The 15,831-nt window shown below is 38.6% G+C and overlaps 3 protein-coding genes across 6 annotated transcripts; 2 read left to right on the top strand and 1 right to left on the bottom strand.

The window, feature by feature from the left end:
- The first annotated feature begins 56 nt into the window (after positions 1–56).
- On the top strand, positions 57–1,298 carry LOC140979763 (uncharacterized). Its single transcript, XM_073445319.1, has one exon. It carries the CDS (start codon positions 492–494, stop codon positions 1,257–1,259), a length of 768 nt encoding a protein of 255 aa, XP_073301420.1. The 5' UTR covers positions 57–491; the 3' UTR covers positions 1,260–1,298.
- Positions 1,299–2,278: 980 nt separating this feature from the next.
- On the bottom strand, positions 2,279–9,651 carry LOC140979764 (elongator complex protein 2-like). 4 transcript variants are annotated; one of them, XM_073445320.1, is made up of 8 exons: positions 9,391–9,651; positions 9,209–9,296; positions 8,117–8,202; positions 6,632–6,783; positions 5,493–5,654; positions 4,745–5,401; positions 2,587–4,467; positions 2,279–2,499 (listed from the first exon to the last, which is right to left on the bottom strand). In XM_073445320.1, exons 1-6 carry the CDS (start codon positions 9,538–9,540, stop codon positions 5,380–5,382), a joined length of 660 nt encoding a protein of 219 aa, XP_073301421.1. In that variant the 5' UTR covers positions 9,541–9,651; the 3' UTR covers positions 2,279–2,499; positions 2,587–4,467; positions 4,745–5,379. The 4 variants fall into 4 exon arrangements, with proteins under 4 accessions (XP_073301421.1, XP_073301423.1, XP_073301424.1 ...); XM_073445322.1 differs by having other exon boundaries at positions 4,745–5,652; positions 6,631–6,783; XM_073445323.1 differs by having other exon boundaries at positions 4,745–5,642; positions 6,631–6,783.
- An 862-nt stretch (positions 9,652–10,513) lies between these two features.
- Positions 10,514–15,663, top strand: LOC140979760 (uncharacterized). Its single transcript, XM_073445316.1, has 10 exons — positions 10,514–10,881; positions 11,214–11,291; positions 11,836–12,489; positions 12,650–12,752; positions 13,759–13,859; positions 13,959–14,133; positions 14,569–14,739; positions 14,829–14,929; positions 15,019–15,216; positions 15,321–15,663. Exons 1-9 carry the CDS (start codon positions 10,558–10,560, stop codon positions 15,091–15,093), a joined length of 1,782 nt encoding a protein of 593 aa, XP_073301417.1. The 5' UTR covers positions 10,514–10,557; the 3' UTR covers positions 15,094–15,216; positions 15,321–15,663.
- Positions 15,664–15,831: the final 168 nt, after the last annotated feature.

The following is a 15,831-nucleotide window of genomic DNA, read 5'->3' as shown; positions in this document are numbered from 1 at the left end:
GAAACATGCTCGCTCACCCACCACTGCGAAGAAGAAGGCAGGCTCATCCTTCTCCACCCTGAAGCGAGCCTCCTCAGGCTAAGCCCCCTCCTCATTCTGGCAAAGAGAAGACGTCTACTGATCCTAACCCATTAGTCCAACAGAAAGAGAAGCGCAAAATCTCCGATATCTCAGTCACATCGGCCTCTTCCCCAGAGGTGTCTGGATCAGATGATGAGCATCCTTCTGGGCCGGCGATACATCTTTTGTATACCTCGGAGTCAATTATCATGGGTTGAGGCTCCACTCACATAGCTCAGAAGCTGTTATTTCAGCTCCCCTCCCACGCAGACGCAGCTTTCTTGAGTTCACTGGGATGGTCTGATTTAGCCCGCCGGACATGCAGCAGTCTTACTGAAATATATTTCTCCTTTCAAACTTTAACTTGATATTCAATATACGATTGATATTTTTCTCGTTCTCTCACTTTTGTCTTCTTTATTCAGGACATCATGTATCTTGGGGAGTTGGTTGAGTGCACCGGCGTTATCAAGTACAGTGCCTGCAACGATTTACGCGAAGGTAAAGCTCTCTGCGACCAACTCCAGGTGACCATAGACGAGGCGAAAGCGACACATACTAAGGAGCTTTCGGAGTCCCAAGCTCGATGTGACGAGCTTCTGAAAGAGAAACAGGAGCTTCAGCGACTGACAGAAGACCGAACGAAAGAGATCCAGAAGATGAAGGAAGAGTTAAAGAATTCACGAGCTGAAGCGGTACAAGTCCACAGGGACCTTAAAGACGCCAAGGCGCAACATGCTACAGAAGCCTCCTCATTCAAGGAAGAATTCCTCAAGTCTGAAGAATTCATCGAGATTTGTGGTCCTAAAGCTTATCATTACTTGGAGGTGGGTTTCGAGGGTGCAATCGACCTCTTCAAGGCTCACGGCTACCCTCCGCCAGGCGCTCCCACTGCCTTCCGCGACATCGAGGATTTCATAACGAGTCTCCCTCCTGATCCTCAGACCGTGCTCCTTTACTTATGCTATTTTCTCATTTACGCAGACGATGTATGCCTTCGGGCCGTATTTGTCACGCACTGCATTGCTTTACTTCCCGTACTATTATGCGACTATGGATTTATGACGGTTATATTCGATTATCTCTTTTTACATCGCCTAGTAGAAGAAAAGAGTGGAGGAGAAAAATTAAATTTTCCTACTAAGACATCGCCTAGTAGAGGAGCAGAGTGGAGGCGAAAAATTAAATTTTCTTACTAAAGCATCGCCTAGTAGAGGAACAGAGTGGAGTAGAGAAATTTTTATTTTCCTGCTAAGACATCGTCTGGCAGAGGAGTTAGAGGATGAGAGCATAGAAATTTTTATTTTCCTGCAAAGGCTTCGTCTAGCAGAGGAGTTAGAAGATTAGGGCATAAAAATTTTTATTTTCCTACTAAGGCTCCGCCTAGCAGAGGAGTTAGGAGTGAAGGGGTGGAATTCTTATAGCCATCTTGCTAAGAGTCACGGGGTGAAGAGGTGGAGTTTTTATTATATGGACTGCAGCTAATAGCGGAGAAGTGGTGAAGAGATCGAAAATCATATATTATCTACTTAGGATGTGCCAAGTAGAAGAGAAGGAGATGTGGAACAAAAGTTATATCTTATTTGCTAAGTTAAGTGTTGCAGAAGAAATGATGTGACCAGAAAGAAAGAGCTTCGGTAAGCTCGCACTCTGCAGATTTTATTTACCCTAGTGGTTTAAAAACATCAGAGATAAACTCGGAAGAAGCAGTGAATTCAAACTCAAAATACTCAATGTGGCATAAAGCGAGTTTCGTACATACCAAAAGTGCGCAAAAAGAGATAATCAAATATATGCGTCATAAAATCCATAGTCGCATAATAGTACGGGAAGTAAAGCAATGCAGTGCGTGACAAATACGGCCCGAAGGCATACATCGTCTGCGTAAATGAGAAAATAGCATAAGTAAAGGAGCATGGTCTAAGGATCAGGAGAGAGACTCGTTATGAAATCCTCGATGTCGAGGAAGGCAGTGGGAGCGCCTGGCGGAGGGTAGCCGTGAGCCTTGAAGAGGTCGACTGCACCCTCGAAACCCACCTCCAAGTAATGATAAGCTTTAGGACCACAAATCTCGTTGAATTCTTCAGACTTGAGGAATTCTTCCTTGAATGAGGAGGCTTCTGTAGCATGTTGCGCCTTGGCGTCTTTAAGGGTCCTGTGGACTTGTGCCGCTTCAGCTCGTGAATTCTTTAACTCTTCCTTCATCTTCTGGAACTCTTTCGCTCGGTCTTCTGTCAGTCGCTGAAGCTCCTGTTTCTCTTTCAGAAGCTCGTCACATCGAGCTTGGGACTCCGAAAGTTCCTTAGCATGTGTCGCTTTCGCCTCGTCTATGGTCACCTGGAGTTGGTCGCAAAGAGCCTTACCTTCGCGTAAATCGTGGCAGGCACTGTACTTGATAACGTCGGCGCACTCAACCAACTCTCCAAGATACATGATGTCCTGAATAAAGAAGACAAAAGTGAGAGAATGAGAAAAATATCAATCGTATATTGAATATCAAGTTAAAGTTTGAAAGGAGAAATATACATCGGTAAGACTGCATCATGTCCAGCGGGCTAAATCAGACCATCCCATTGAACTCAAGAAAGCTGTGTTTGCGTGGGAAGGGAGCTGAAATAATAGCTTCTGAGCTATGTGGGTGGGGCCTCGGCCTACGATAATTGACTCCGAGGTATACAAAAGATGTATTGTCGGCCCAGAAGGATGCTCATCATCTGATCCAGACACCTCTAGGGAAGAGGCCGATGTGACTGAGATATCGGAGATTTTGCACTTCTCTTTCTATTGAATAATGGGCTGAGATCTGTAGACGTCTTCTCTTTGCCAGAATGAGGAGGGGGCTCAGCCTGAGGAGGCAAGGATGAGGCTCGCTTCCGGGTGGAGGAGGATGAGCCTGCCTTCTTCTTCGCAGTGGTGGGTGAGCGAGCAGGTTTCTTCGCAGTTGTAAAACAATTTCCCTTTATCCCTGTCTTGACTGCTAGGACGACTGATTTCTTGGGTGCTGAGGATGAACGCCCAGCCTTCTGCTCGCAGCCTCACAGAGCAATACGGAATTCATGACTCTAGTACCTGCGAACAAAAACAATGAACCAGATGAGAATGTTATCAAATGACATAATAAATGAAAACGAAACAAGTGTGAAAAGATGAGAATATCTACCAGCATTCTCCTTCAGCTTAATTTTTGCTGGACTTAACCAGACATGGCACAAGAGATCTTCAGATAAGAGTTGGGGAATACTAAAGCATCTATCTCCTAATACGCTCATTATGTGCAGATAGGTCTTATCTTTCTTGTAACCCTTGGAAAGCTTAGGCTTGATTAAAGTAGGGTACCAATCAGTGGAACAAGTCAACTCTTTGGGGGCTGAATAAAGAAGAAGTATTTTTTCCAGTCATTCACATGACTAGGGGCCCCATCAAAAAGCTTATGGCTAGATCGAGAGGTCACATAGAAAGGTCCTTCCTCAGAGTGGTTGGGCGATGTGCAGGCGTGGCGAAGGGCAAGATGTGCGCATGCGTGAGTGAGAGGTGCGACGAGGTGGCTAGAGGCGAGGGGGAGGGGCGAGCACTCGAAGAGCGGGCGAGGGTTGTTGTGTGGCTACAAGCGACGATGTAAGGTGAGGCGGAGGGCGGCGAGCAAAGGCTGCGGTGGCGAGAGAGGGTGTGCGCGCGTGGCGAGGGGGCGAGTGGCGCTGATGGGCGAGAGCGCCCTCTCAGCGTAGGCGAGTTGCAGAGTAATAGAGAGCTGGTGAATGAAAATCAGAGGAAATTGTGTCTGGGATAAATGAGAAAGAAGCGAGGAGAGGACCTCTATTTATAGGGGAGGCCCAGACCAAATATGGCCCTTAAGAATGGAAATGTAATTTTATTTGTTTCCGAATTCTCGAAGACTAACGAGCAGCAGGGGGAAGATGCACAACTCACATGTTATAAACCGGAGGCAACATAATTAATTGAATTTAAAACCTAAGATTCAGTTCGACTCGAGATGGAGAGACTGGTGGTACCCCATGACTGAGCCCATCAAGATTTGGCCCAAACCAGGTAGCAGGCCAGTCATATATTCTCCTATAAATATCAAGTTTGAATGTTTAATTAATTCATTCACTATATTATTTTTCAGCAGCACTTTTAGACGATCTCTCTTTACATCCTCAGTCTCTGACTTGAGCGTCGGAGGGGCTACGCTGAGACACCCTTCCGGCCCCCTTCTAACGGTCTTCTTCGTGATTTCAGGCTCAGAGCAAATTCGAAGCTTGCATCTGGACTAGTATCACTTGCTGAAATCGGACCCTAAATTTTCAGTGAATATCAATGACCATGGACTTGAGGTCTTGCAATTTCATGCCAAGTCTCTCCGTCTTCCAGAGATTCCTCACACCATGGAGAAAATATTCGAGTAGACTGCAAAACAACATGAAAGTGCAATTCAATACTTCTATCGATTATAATAGTAAGGTCATGATAGAAATTAAGCATGCCAGATTATATTCATAACTTCTTCGAAATCACTAACAAAGAGTTAGTGTAAAATTAATCTGCCAGTTCCATTCTTCTTATCAAGAAACCAGAACAAAAATTAATCTTCCAGTTCCATCTTCTTATCAATAAACCACAACGGAGAAAAAGTCTTCTTGAGGCAATACTCCTTACAATAATGGAAAGTTCATTAGTATCTTACTTGATCGTGACTGACAGACAGCAGATATTCCCCACCTCTAGCCCATGAAATGTCTGAAACTGCTGAAAAGTGTCCAGAAGGAACTTTTTGCGGTTTCCAATCATCAAAACTGGTGCCGATATTTTTCCAGAGATGAAAAGATTCGCCATAACCATTAGCTAAAATTGAGTCCCCCGTTGGGATCCAATGACCACCATAAAAACCCAAAGCAGAATGACTTGACTCCCCCACAGTAACCACGTTCATCCATATACCTGTAGTGTTTTCAGGTTGCCACACCATCATTGTCTTGTCCATGGATGCAGAAAAAATGCTAAGAGGTTGATGAAATTCAATGCCATCAACACATGAGCTTTGAGGAGGTTGCCATTCCACAAAATACACCCAATCCTCATGTCCAATAAGGAGGGATTCAAGAGATACTTGGTAAGAGGATGAACCAGCTGAAAATATCGGACCTTTAATATAAGAAGCCAAGCTGCTGATTTCTTTATTGCCAAGAGAGTCACGTAAAGCCATCTTCCATATGCGTATCCCTTTGTCCTGAGATGAACTTGCTAAAAGAAGACTAGATGTGAAGATAGCATAGAGAGGTAGCGAGAAATCCAAAATACGGATCCAATCCGCATGCCCTTTCAGTTCACAGGCATGGATGAACTGCAACAAATGACCGCAGACAAGTTCATTTTGGTAAATAAAAATTCATTGCAAAGAAACAGAGAAACAAAGAATGGGTTCAACCACACACTTTCCTGTTCTTTCAACACTGTAGCTATGAATCTTGTTATCCAACCCGCCCATTGCTAGGGCTAGATAATGACTGTTTCCAGGAAAATCCATGAGTGAAAGAGCGACCATAGGTTTTTTACCAACAGTTATGGAGTCCAAACAAGAAAATCTGCAGTCACCTAAGACATTCAGATTAACATCTATTAAAATCACTGATTTTTGCATGTTAGGTTCAAATTACATCTAATCAACTGAATACATGTATTATTAGAGGCAAATTATTGTACATTTACCATCGTCTACGATACATGAATTTGAGTGGCACAAATTACACCAAATACAAATTTATTTGATCAACACTACACCAAATATAGGGGACTAGGATATAGGGTATCAATATTTCAAATGAAATCTAGTATGGTACTTAGTATAAACCTTCACATATACACCAAAAGACCCATTTGTTTTGGGCACGCACAATATAAAATTTAAAATAGTCTAAAGAACCTCCATCTATATCTATCGCCAGATAAATTGCAAAATAATAAACACAGTAGACTATACAAATCCAGAATAAGAAAAACAAAAGCGTGAAGATAACCCATTAAACCTGAAACATATAAAATAAAAAGATCCATTTTCATATTTTTTAATTATTTTTTGAAAATCGAAACTAAAAAAATCAAATTTTCCTTCCCACTTCTAAAAGGAGCAACAAACTCAGTTTCTATTTCTGAAAGAATATATATTTTGCAAACACTCCAATTTCGGCATTCAGTACTACAATGTGTCAAAACTTTTGTCTTGGGAATACGCTGCTCCTAATAAGAGTCAAACATGTCATGATGCCTTTTACAAAATGTTCATTATTATAGAAACAATTCAAGATGCATTGTTGTGGTGATTCAGAATTCGCTTGGAAAAATAAATTGGCAGTTAAAACATTTAAAAACAGAGAAAATAAATAATAAAGTATTAAAAAATATTTAGAAAGTAATAAACAGTGAATGGACTGTAAAAAGAAATTGATATTTGACAATTTGAATCGTCAAGAGCAAAATATCAACTCACAATACGAAAGTAGAATTTAATATCAATGACTAAATAAAGAAAACTGAATTAGGGTAATCAGACTTAATAAAATTCAAGTAACTCACCGCCGAGCTAGATGGAAAGATTACTTCCCACAACTTCACTGTACCGTCAGAAGATGTGGATGCAAATATAGCATCTGAATGAGATGCCATAATTGCTGAAAAGCAAGTAACACCTTTTTTATGTGCTTCTGGCACTTGCAATACATTCCTCCACTGCAAACAAAGTTGGCAACTGGCTTAGAGAATATAACAGGAGAGAAGTATGGTAACGATCACTTATGTCCCCAGATATAAATGAAAATATGAATAATAAGCAAAATAAGGTAACAAAGTAGATTAATTCAAAAAAGATCGACATTTTAAAGACATTAGGTTTGTAAGCATGCTGAGGGGTGTCATTGACTAACATATGTTGAGAACGGCCCCAGAATCTAAATACATAAGGTACTGTATAAACGTAGCAAGCATAAAACAATGTATCCCATTAAATTAGATGTTGAATGACTTGATTGCTGAACTTTACAATTTAAGGTTCAATGCTGCATACATATTCTTTCCGTACAAATATCATCAGCCAAGATAAAGCTGGTTCTTAATCTCATCTGATTCCAATTAAGATGGTCTCTATACCTGTTTCATTAAACGTTCATTATCTTAGTCCATTGCTCTCTACACTACCTTCCAAGTGAAATAGTTGAGTTAAATCTTCAAAAAGAAGGTCATCTCACACCATTTTGTTCTTTTTTTTTCTTGAATTACGAGTTTTAAATCCGAAGAACTAATCCTATGTAGCCTGAAAAGAGTAGAAAGTTGAACACCCTCCAACTGGAAGCCATATTCTAACTGTTAACTTCCCAAGGATCCACCTAGAAAATAACTTCATGCAAATAGGTAATATCTCTCAACTTTGAGCTACCAATCAATAGCACAATATTGCATCATCCATTAGAATGGCAAACAAACTTAAGCAACATAATCTCTACACGTGAAGTGTTCCTCTTAGATGCTAGACTGCTAATGTGCATTCATGAATGACTCTGTAACCTCCTTCATCATGTTCATCTACGTTGGAGAAGAAATTCATGTGAATACCTTCCCACTAGCACCTTAATGGAAGGAAAAAAAATTCATCTTCTACCACAACTCAGTAGTACACTCTCTCAATCTTTTCCCCTTCTAAGAAAGTCCCCATAATATGGAAAATCCATCCTTAAGGAAACATGCATCGACACAAGAACTTCTATGGCAACAGTATCATAAAAACCCTGGATAGCAATCAACACATCCTAGACTCTGGAATTCGTTAAATATAAATACAATCCCTCTCATAAAGAACCACCGATCGGTCTGCAAGTATACCAAAACCAAACATGGTCTACACCAAATTCATAAAAAGCCATAAATAATGACATGGAAATTTTTTTAGCATAAGCTTGAATAAATACTGTTCAAGTATAAGCCAGCTTAAATAAGCACTTCATTTTCTAATAGCATGCTGGTATGATACACTGTCACTGAAGCAAAAAGGAGAAAGATTAAAAAGTACCTTCTTATCTACAAGAGAAAGCTCCCACAAAATAATAACTCCATCCACATCACCAGATAGCAGATAATGCCTTTTCAAATGCTTAGCTGCCAACCAACATATTCACCATATAAACCAAATAACCAGAAACGTTAAGACCTATGATGAAAAAGGCATGCAACAGCAAGAAGCATAGTTAATAGTGATTTCCCATTTTTTCACACAACTTTATATTCTTATGTTTAGGAATAAAGTTTAGATTGTTTTTCATTTTGGCAAATGTAGGTCTGGATTTGTCAATTGTCCAGTGTTCATTATTTTGTACAAGTTTTTCCCGTTTAGTTTCAGTGGATATGTGAAATTGTTCTACTATGAACAGGCACCGTTCAGAGGGGTAAAGAAGATAAGTTTGCTGGCAATAATTTCGAGCTTCCTCTCATTTCCTCAGTAACATTGTCTATCATAGTGTCAGTGTCCAAATTCATCTTATGCACTAGTGTTTTTCCACTTTGTTTTGAGCCATTATTGTTCATGCTATTCTTCCGATTGTACATTTTTGTCTCTAAAAAGCAACAATACGAGTAATAAATTTAGTTTGAGCAAAAACGCCCAGCTTTCTTCCGTGTTTCTTTCCATTGAGCTCTAGTTTCTGGAGGTCAAGTTCCTCTTAGTGCTTATATCATCTACTTCTACACGAAACTGAGTAGGCACAAACTTAGCATTGACACATGAGCAGCCATGTGGCGGATCCCACAGAAAGTTCGAAGCTTTAACATATTACAAAATTTCCAACCATAAACCAGTTGCAGCCGGCATCCGACTTCATTAAAATCGCAAGACATATGATCGTTAAAAAGAAAAAGATACTGCCAGAAAAACAATATTTAAAAATGTTAACATATTGACCAATAAATACCAAACCCGCCTACTGGAATGAACAGAACGAGAACCTGTATCATAGTCACAAATAAAATTCGATTCTTTAATAGATTACACAAATCAAAATAATAAACAAAGTTCCGGATTCAAACATAATCCACGAGAATACTACGAAAGCACACGGTCAATCAAAAGAAGTACGTATGTCACGCAGAATTAAGGTAAATATGGCACCTTTAAATGAAAACTTGTTGCTAGGAAGCCAGTGGGTACAGTTTACATATGCCTTGTGGCCCGGAAGAGTAGCCAAAATTTGAGCACTCTATTCAAAAACAAAAACCCAGCACAAATTAAACAAACCAGCATTAGCTGATGGATATTCAATAACATTAACACAGCAAGACAAAATTTCAAACCTCGGGAGAAAAAATGGCAACAGCGTTTTGAGGACCAAAAGAGACCAAATTACAGGCACCCCACGAGACGTTGTTGACTATTCGGTTGCAACCAGCTCCTGTAAATACTTTGTGCACTCCAACTTGCGTCAAGCCACCGCCGGAAGCCATCTGCGAGGCTTGTTTTGGGTTTTCCCACAACGGAGGGAGAGGCGGTAGAGGGTGGCAGGGTTTTAAAGTGGGCTAGTTTTTTGACTGCTTATAGGCCGGTAGTTGTCCATCTCGGTTGTGTTTTACTTATAAAAAACTGATAATTCTAAAATTCATTATATTCATGCAATCAAATAACCAATTTTTCAAATATATATATATATATATAATATCAGTAGGTCTCTTGTGAGTTGTGAAACAAACGAGTCAACAATGTTCATATTTACAATAATAAAAAATATTTTTGGCATAAAAATAATATTTTTTTTTATGTATAACCGAAATAAAAGATCTGTTTCAAAAGTTATATATATTGACCAAATGATAAATAATGAATTAAGATTGAAATCTATTGTAGTTGGTTAAAAAATAGCTTTAAAGAATTATTAATAAGAATTTAAATCCTAATCCATTATTCACCCTAAAACATTTCTCTAGTCCTATGTCAAAAGCTAAAACTCCAAATTGACCAAATGATAAATTTGCAATCTCTAATATGCTGTATATTCCATTAGAAATTATATTTTAAATAAAATTTTAAATTTTTTTCTCATGTAGAATTTATGATAATTTTGTTAATAAAATTATTCATCAATTTTATATATTTATGTTTATGTGTGTTTTCATAAAAAATAAGATAGTAAATGAAAAAATAAGTTTACAAAAAAATATTTCATTTTACTTTTGTAATAAATTTTTTAAAATAATTACGTTATTGAAAATAATTACTAATCATATATCCAAAAGAAAAGACCATGTGTTGTTGCTGTGGTGTAATAATAGGAAGAGTGTGATGTAATTGAAAGTCAAAGAGTTTATACCCGTCGTTCCATCTATATGTATCAAGAAAAATAAAATATTTAAGATTTTTTGTGATATAATCTAAGATTTGTTCGGTTTTTNATATATAGTTTTATATTTCACACATTATATATCTATTATTTGTTAGAAAAACGAGAAAATTTAATTTAATCAAATATGGCGATCACGCAATCCAATATTAACCCGGTGATTCACATCGCCGCGGCCACTCTCCGCCGTGACCATCGTCTCCACTTCAGTTTCTTACAGAACCACCGGATCCTCTTTCTCCGTCCTGCCTCCTTTCGCCACCTGGTTGTCGACAATTTCAAAATCAGAGCTTTCTCAACAGATGAGACAGAGCCTCAGATAACTGCAGACCCGGCGGCGAAGAAGCTTCCTGTTAAACCACCGATATGCACTGCCGACGAGCTCCACTACGTCACGGTTGATAATTCCAAATGGAGCCTCGCTCTTTGGCGCTACAACCCGTTGCCAGGGGTATTGTTCTCACCTCTTTTTATGTTTAGACGCGTAAAAATGTATGCTTGTAGTGTTACATGCGACGCCGTATTGAACGAATCATGCAAGAAGCTGAGTGCACTTATCCTCCCGATTAAATATATATTGAATGTTTTGTGCTACAAATTTCAAATCTTGCTAAGATACATCGTGACTTTTAGATTTGTATGAATACAACAAATAAAATAAAGAGATTGTGCGTGTATTTATGTTGACAAAATCTATGCATCTACACATTGTAGCTCGATAGTTGCCATTTTTTCGAAAATTAGAATGAATTTGATGTATGATTTTTTTTTTCCCGAGAATAGGCTCCAAGAAGAAAACATCCACTACTGTTGTTGTCGGGCGTGGGAACAAATGCCGTAGGATATGATCTCTCTCATGGAGTTAGTTTACTTCTTTCTCTCTCCCGCTCTACCTACTATGCTTGTCATCTCTGTAACAATGTGAATTCTCTTGTTTGAAGAATGTGACCTATGGTGGGAATAATTTTCGTACTGGTTATGCCATTATTTGTCGGACGATGTTGATTTCATGGGTCATATGCTTAGTAAGGATTTAATCACATTTTTGAGCTACAAGCCTGGTACCAAAGATATCTTTGATTATGTGCTTGACATGGTTAAGAGTTTCTTGAAATGCTGGGAGCTTCTTGATGCAAAAAGTTTCCATCTGTATTAAATGCCAACTCTTAAATGTTGTGCCATTGGTTGTTTAATAATTAATACATTGAAACCTAGTCAATTAGTTTATGCAACCTAGCAGCAGAACGAGTACCATTTTTGCAATTCTTATTGACAGGAATGGGATAGGATTCATGGTTTTATGATATACAATCGTTTGGCATTACCCTTCAATCACGAAAAAAGAGAAAGAAGTAATATGCAAAATTAATTTTTGTTTTTTTGTCTCAATGAATTGATCTTGCAGTCTTCATTTGCCCGTTATATGTGTGGGCAAGGATTTGATACTTGGGTTCTCGAAGTTCGAGGAGCTGGGTTGAGTATGCAAGAGTCAGGTCTCAAGGATGTTGAGAAGTCAGCTGATGAGATATCTGCAAGAATGGAAATTGCTGTGGAGAATGCAACCAATGGGGTTCTCCCTGTGGAGCAGCAGTCTACCTTGGAAAAATCTGAGATAGCTGTGGTCAATAACGAACCGCCAATGGCAGTGGATGAATCTAGATTGGTGACAGAGTTGACGGAAACTTTTATGCGACTATCAGAAAGACTTTCTGGTTTTCTCAGTGAAACTCAGTCGAACATTATGTTTGCTAAATTGTTTGATCAGATATCAAAGTTATTAGAGGATTCCTTTATCTTCGAACGCTTTATTGACATAAGAGCAAAGTTTTCAAGTTTGCTAGAAATGAGGCAAAACTCTGGTATAGCAGGCCAGATTAGGGATCTAAGTCAAAGATTAGTAGATATTGTGGAAGAAGGTCAGCGCTCTCTCTCACCTCAACTCTTTAATCTTCAAGAGCGTGTGACGACTACAGTAGATGATTTCCAGAAACAGTTAGACTTGATAGTCAAATATGACTGGGACTTCGATCATTATCTGGAAGAGGATGTTCCTTCTGCGGTGAGGTGACATTCTCTTTGGAGTAGCTACACTTATTTCTAACTTTTGTAGTTTTGTTGAAAATAGAAATTAATTCCTTCTCACCTTGTATACTTTTATATTATATTGTTTTTTATCGATATTGATAGTCCCAGTCATTTACCTTTACCATGTCTTCTAGATGGAATACATAAGGTCCCAGAGCAAACCAGAGGATGGTCGAATACTTGCTATAGGGCACTCCATGGGGGGTATCTTGCTATATGCCTTGTTATCACGATACAGTGAGTTGATTCCCTATTATGCTCAGTAACTGTGTTATTGATTCTTCTTCTTGTCACCATATAACAATAAATTAATCATATTTCTGTGATGGAGTAATTTCTTGCAGACATGTTTTAAGTAGGGTATTTACCTAGAATTTTCTTTGCTTTGTTTATTTTTCAAATCTGCTGGATACTAGGGTATTCGGTGGGTGAATGTTTTTTCACACGCTAACCCACTGTGACTTGAACCCAAGACACATATCTTGGAAAACCACCTGCTCTACCATTGAGCTGTTTGGTTGGTCATGTATTGTTGGCTTTGGTTCGAGTGGTGAGTTATGAGCTTTTTGCTTCTTTACCATTAAAAGAAATGACGGAGGATCCTGAGATGAATGATTCGCTAAACAATAGTAGTTGACAGTCTCTTGAGGCAATTTTGACTTGATTTTTTGGATTCATATGCAGTTTGAATATCACAAATAAACCTTGCAAAGGCGCAAGAGAAATGAATAGTCAAGTTCGTTTCCGGATTGTAAATAGCTTTTTGTGTCTCCCTTCTCTGTTTCAGACTAACTGTATTCTGCAAATCCTTCTCATCCGTTTACAGTCCCTTCCTATGGAACTGCTCAAAGTCTTTTCTCACACGTTACTTTCTGGACTTATGGTCATCTTATTTTCGTTCTTATCCTTTAACTCCTCAAATTTCCTGCGTCTCTGATTGTAGATTTTTTTATTTCATTCCATCATAAAATGACTGGTGCTTTCATTTTTTGTTTTGCTTTTAGCATGTTACTGATGTTTTTTTACCATGATTCCATTTCATCATTATATTATATACGCTCTGATGCTGTTTTGATGTGGCTAGAATTCTTGTTCGATGTTTGACTGTCAAAGTATTTATCTTTGTAATAACTGTAATAGAAGTTTCATATTTGTCTATTTTATTAAATGTTTTGATTGACGTATGAAGTCTCTGTTCTCAAGCAGTGTTTTTTTTCCATCTTCTATGTACTGTTTCTTAAAGGTTCTCAAGGAAGAGATCCTGGATTAGCAGCTGTTGTTACATTGGCATCATCACTTGACTACACATCATCTAAATCATCACTCAAACTGCTCTTACCCCTTGTAAGTTGCATTTCTTATCTCTTGATCTCCTCCAGGTCAATGGCAAAATTCTTATTTTCCTATGCTACGCTGTATTTAATATAAGTTTCCTTCCTTCAGGCTGATCCCGCACAAGCTCTCAATGTGCCGATTGTTCCTTTGGGAGCATTGTTATCTGCAGCTTACCCTCTTTCTTCCCAGCCACCTTATGTCTTATCGTGGCTGAATGACCTGATATCAGCACAGGATATGATGCATCCAGATCTTTTGAAGAAACTTGTTTTAAGCAACTTTTGTAAGTTGAGAGATGTTCCTCTTTTTGGTATCCACTTGTCCTTAACCACAGATGGGTAATGCCATGGCAATCTGGTACTGTTGTTTCCTTGTTTTAGAGAGTCTAAGTTTTATCTTTAGCGAAGAAGTTTTACGATAAGTGATAGCATATTTCACCATTCCTATAATTCCCAGCTGTAATCTGATAATTTTGCGAGCAGTATCTATTAATTAGTTCGTTTAGAATGATTTAACGAAAAGAAAAACTAGGGGGTATCAGTCCGTTCTTGACACAGTAGTCATCTTTGTTTAGTGCATCCCATGAAGTGCTAGAAATGGCTATGCATTTTCAAGCTCCAAATTTATTTAGTGTATCACATTATGAGCAGGTATATATTAATTTATGTTGTATGTTATGCATTCGTTCACTGATTAATGGAAACTTTACTTTTGGTAGGCACCATTCCTGCTAAACTGTTATTGCAGCTGACTACAGCTTTTCGAGAAGGGGGACTCCGGGACAGAAGCGGTAAATTTTTCTACAAGGATCATCTTCATGAAAGCAATGTCCCTGTCTTGGCTTTTGCGGGAGATCATGACTTGATTTGTCCACCAGAAGCTGTGCATGGTTTGCTTTCTCTTGCAGCTCAAAATAATATCTGTTAGACCAACTTTCACAAATTTAATTCGTCTTCCCAATCCAATTATGTCAATCAGAAACTGTAAAGCTCATTCCCGAGCATTTGGTCACGTATAAAGTATTTGGAGAGCCTGGTGGTCCACATTATGCCCATTACGACTTGGTGGGAGGACGGATGGTATGAAAATTTTATCTGTCGCCTTTTGAAATTTACTCATCTTTTTTATAAGTCTTGTCCTTGGTTTTTGACGCTTACTGATACTGCAGGCTGCGGAACAATTGTATCCTTGTATAATCGAATTTCTAACACGTCACGACTCAGTTCAAGAATATGAGGCATAATCTTGATTTAGCTTCAAGCAGAAAGTTACATCCACGTGACTTATTTACCCCTCATTTTCTTAAATTTCCCTTTATCTTTAGGGGAATTCATTGATTATCCCATGAACCAGCGTGAATGTACTGGTAAGATATTCTTACACCCACCCTATTTCCATTATTAGAATCATACAAAATATTGTCAGAATCATTTGATTGTGTTCCTTCTAACAATTTCCTTTTTAATTTAGGGTGTGTATGAGTGTTGTTTCTTCCCAAGGGACCGATCCTTGACTGACCAGGCTCAAAAGTAATACACAGACTTTTCATGTGTTTGGTAACGCATCATACAAGATTTGGCAGGAAACTGTTAGTGTGTCTAGCCTCTTTTAACTGGCAGTTGTATGGAGTCCTGAGAAGACCGTGCATAAGTTTGGTTATACATGTTTTCTGACATTTGAATATGGAAAACATGTATCCATGTAAGTGTAGTTTATTGAGATTGTGTTCTGTTTAAGCTGTTGTGAGTGGAAGAACTAATGAGGCAACTTGTCTATCAACCTTGAAAAAAGGAGTATTTCTCTTATTGTGCAATTCTCTTTTCTTGTCCTTTTTTTCGCCTTTATGTATTGAACATATTTCTTGTTGCCTGAGATCTTTGTTTGGTGAGCCGTGTTCTTTAACATGCTCTGTCAACGCCAGCTCAACAGCACATTTTAAGGTGAACCAACAATGATGTTGATTTATTGGGGAAAACAAGTA

This window comes from Primulina huaijiensis, chromosome 6 (assembly GCF_012295235.1).
Source record: "Primulina huaijiensis isolate GDHJ02 chromosome 6, ASM1229523v2, whole genome shotgun sequence".
NCBI classification, from domain to species: domain Eukaryota; kingdom Viridiplantae; phylum Streptophyta; class Magnoliopsida; order Lamiales; family Gesneriaceae; genus Primulina; species Primulina huaijiensis.
Note: the sequence above shows the minus strand (reverse complement) of the source record. Positions and strands in the feature narration are given on the sequence as shown.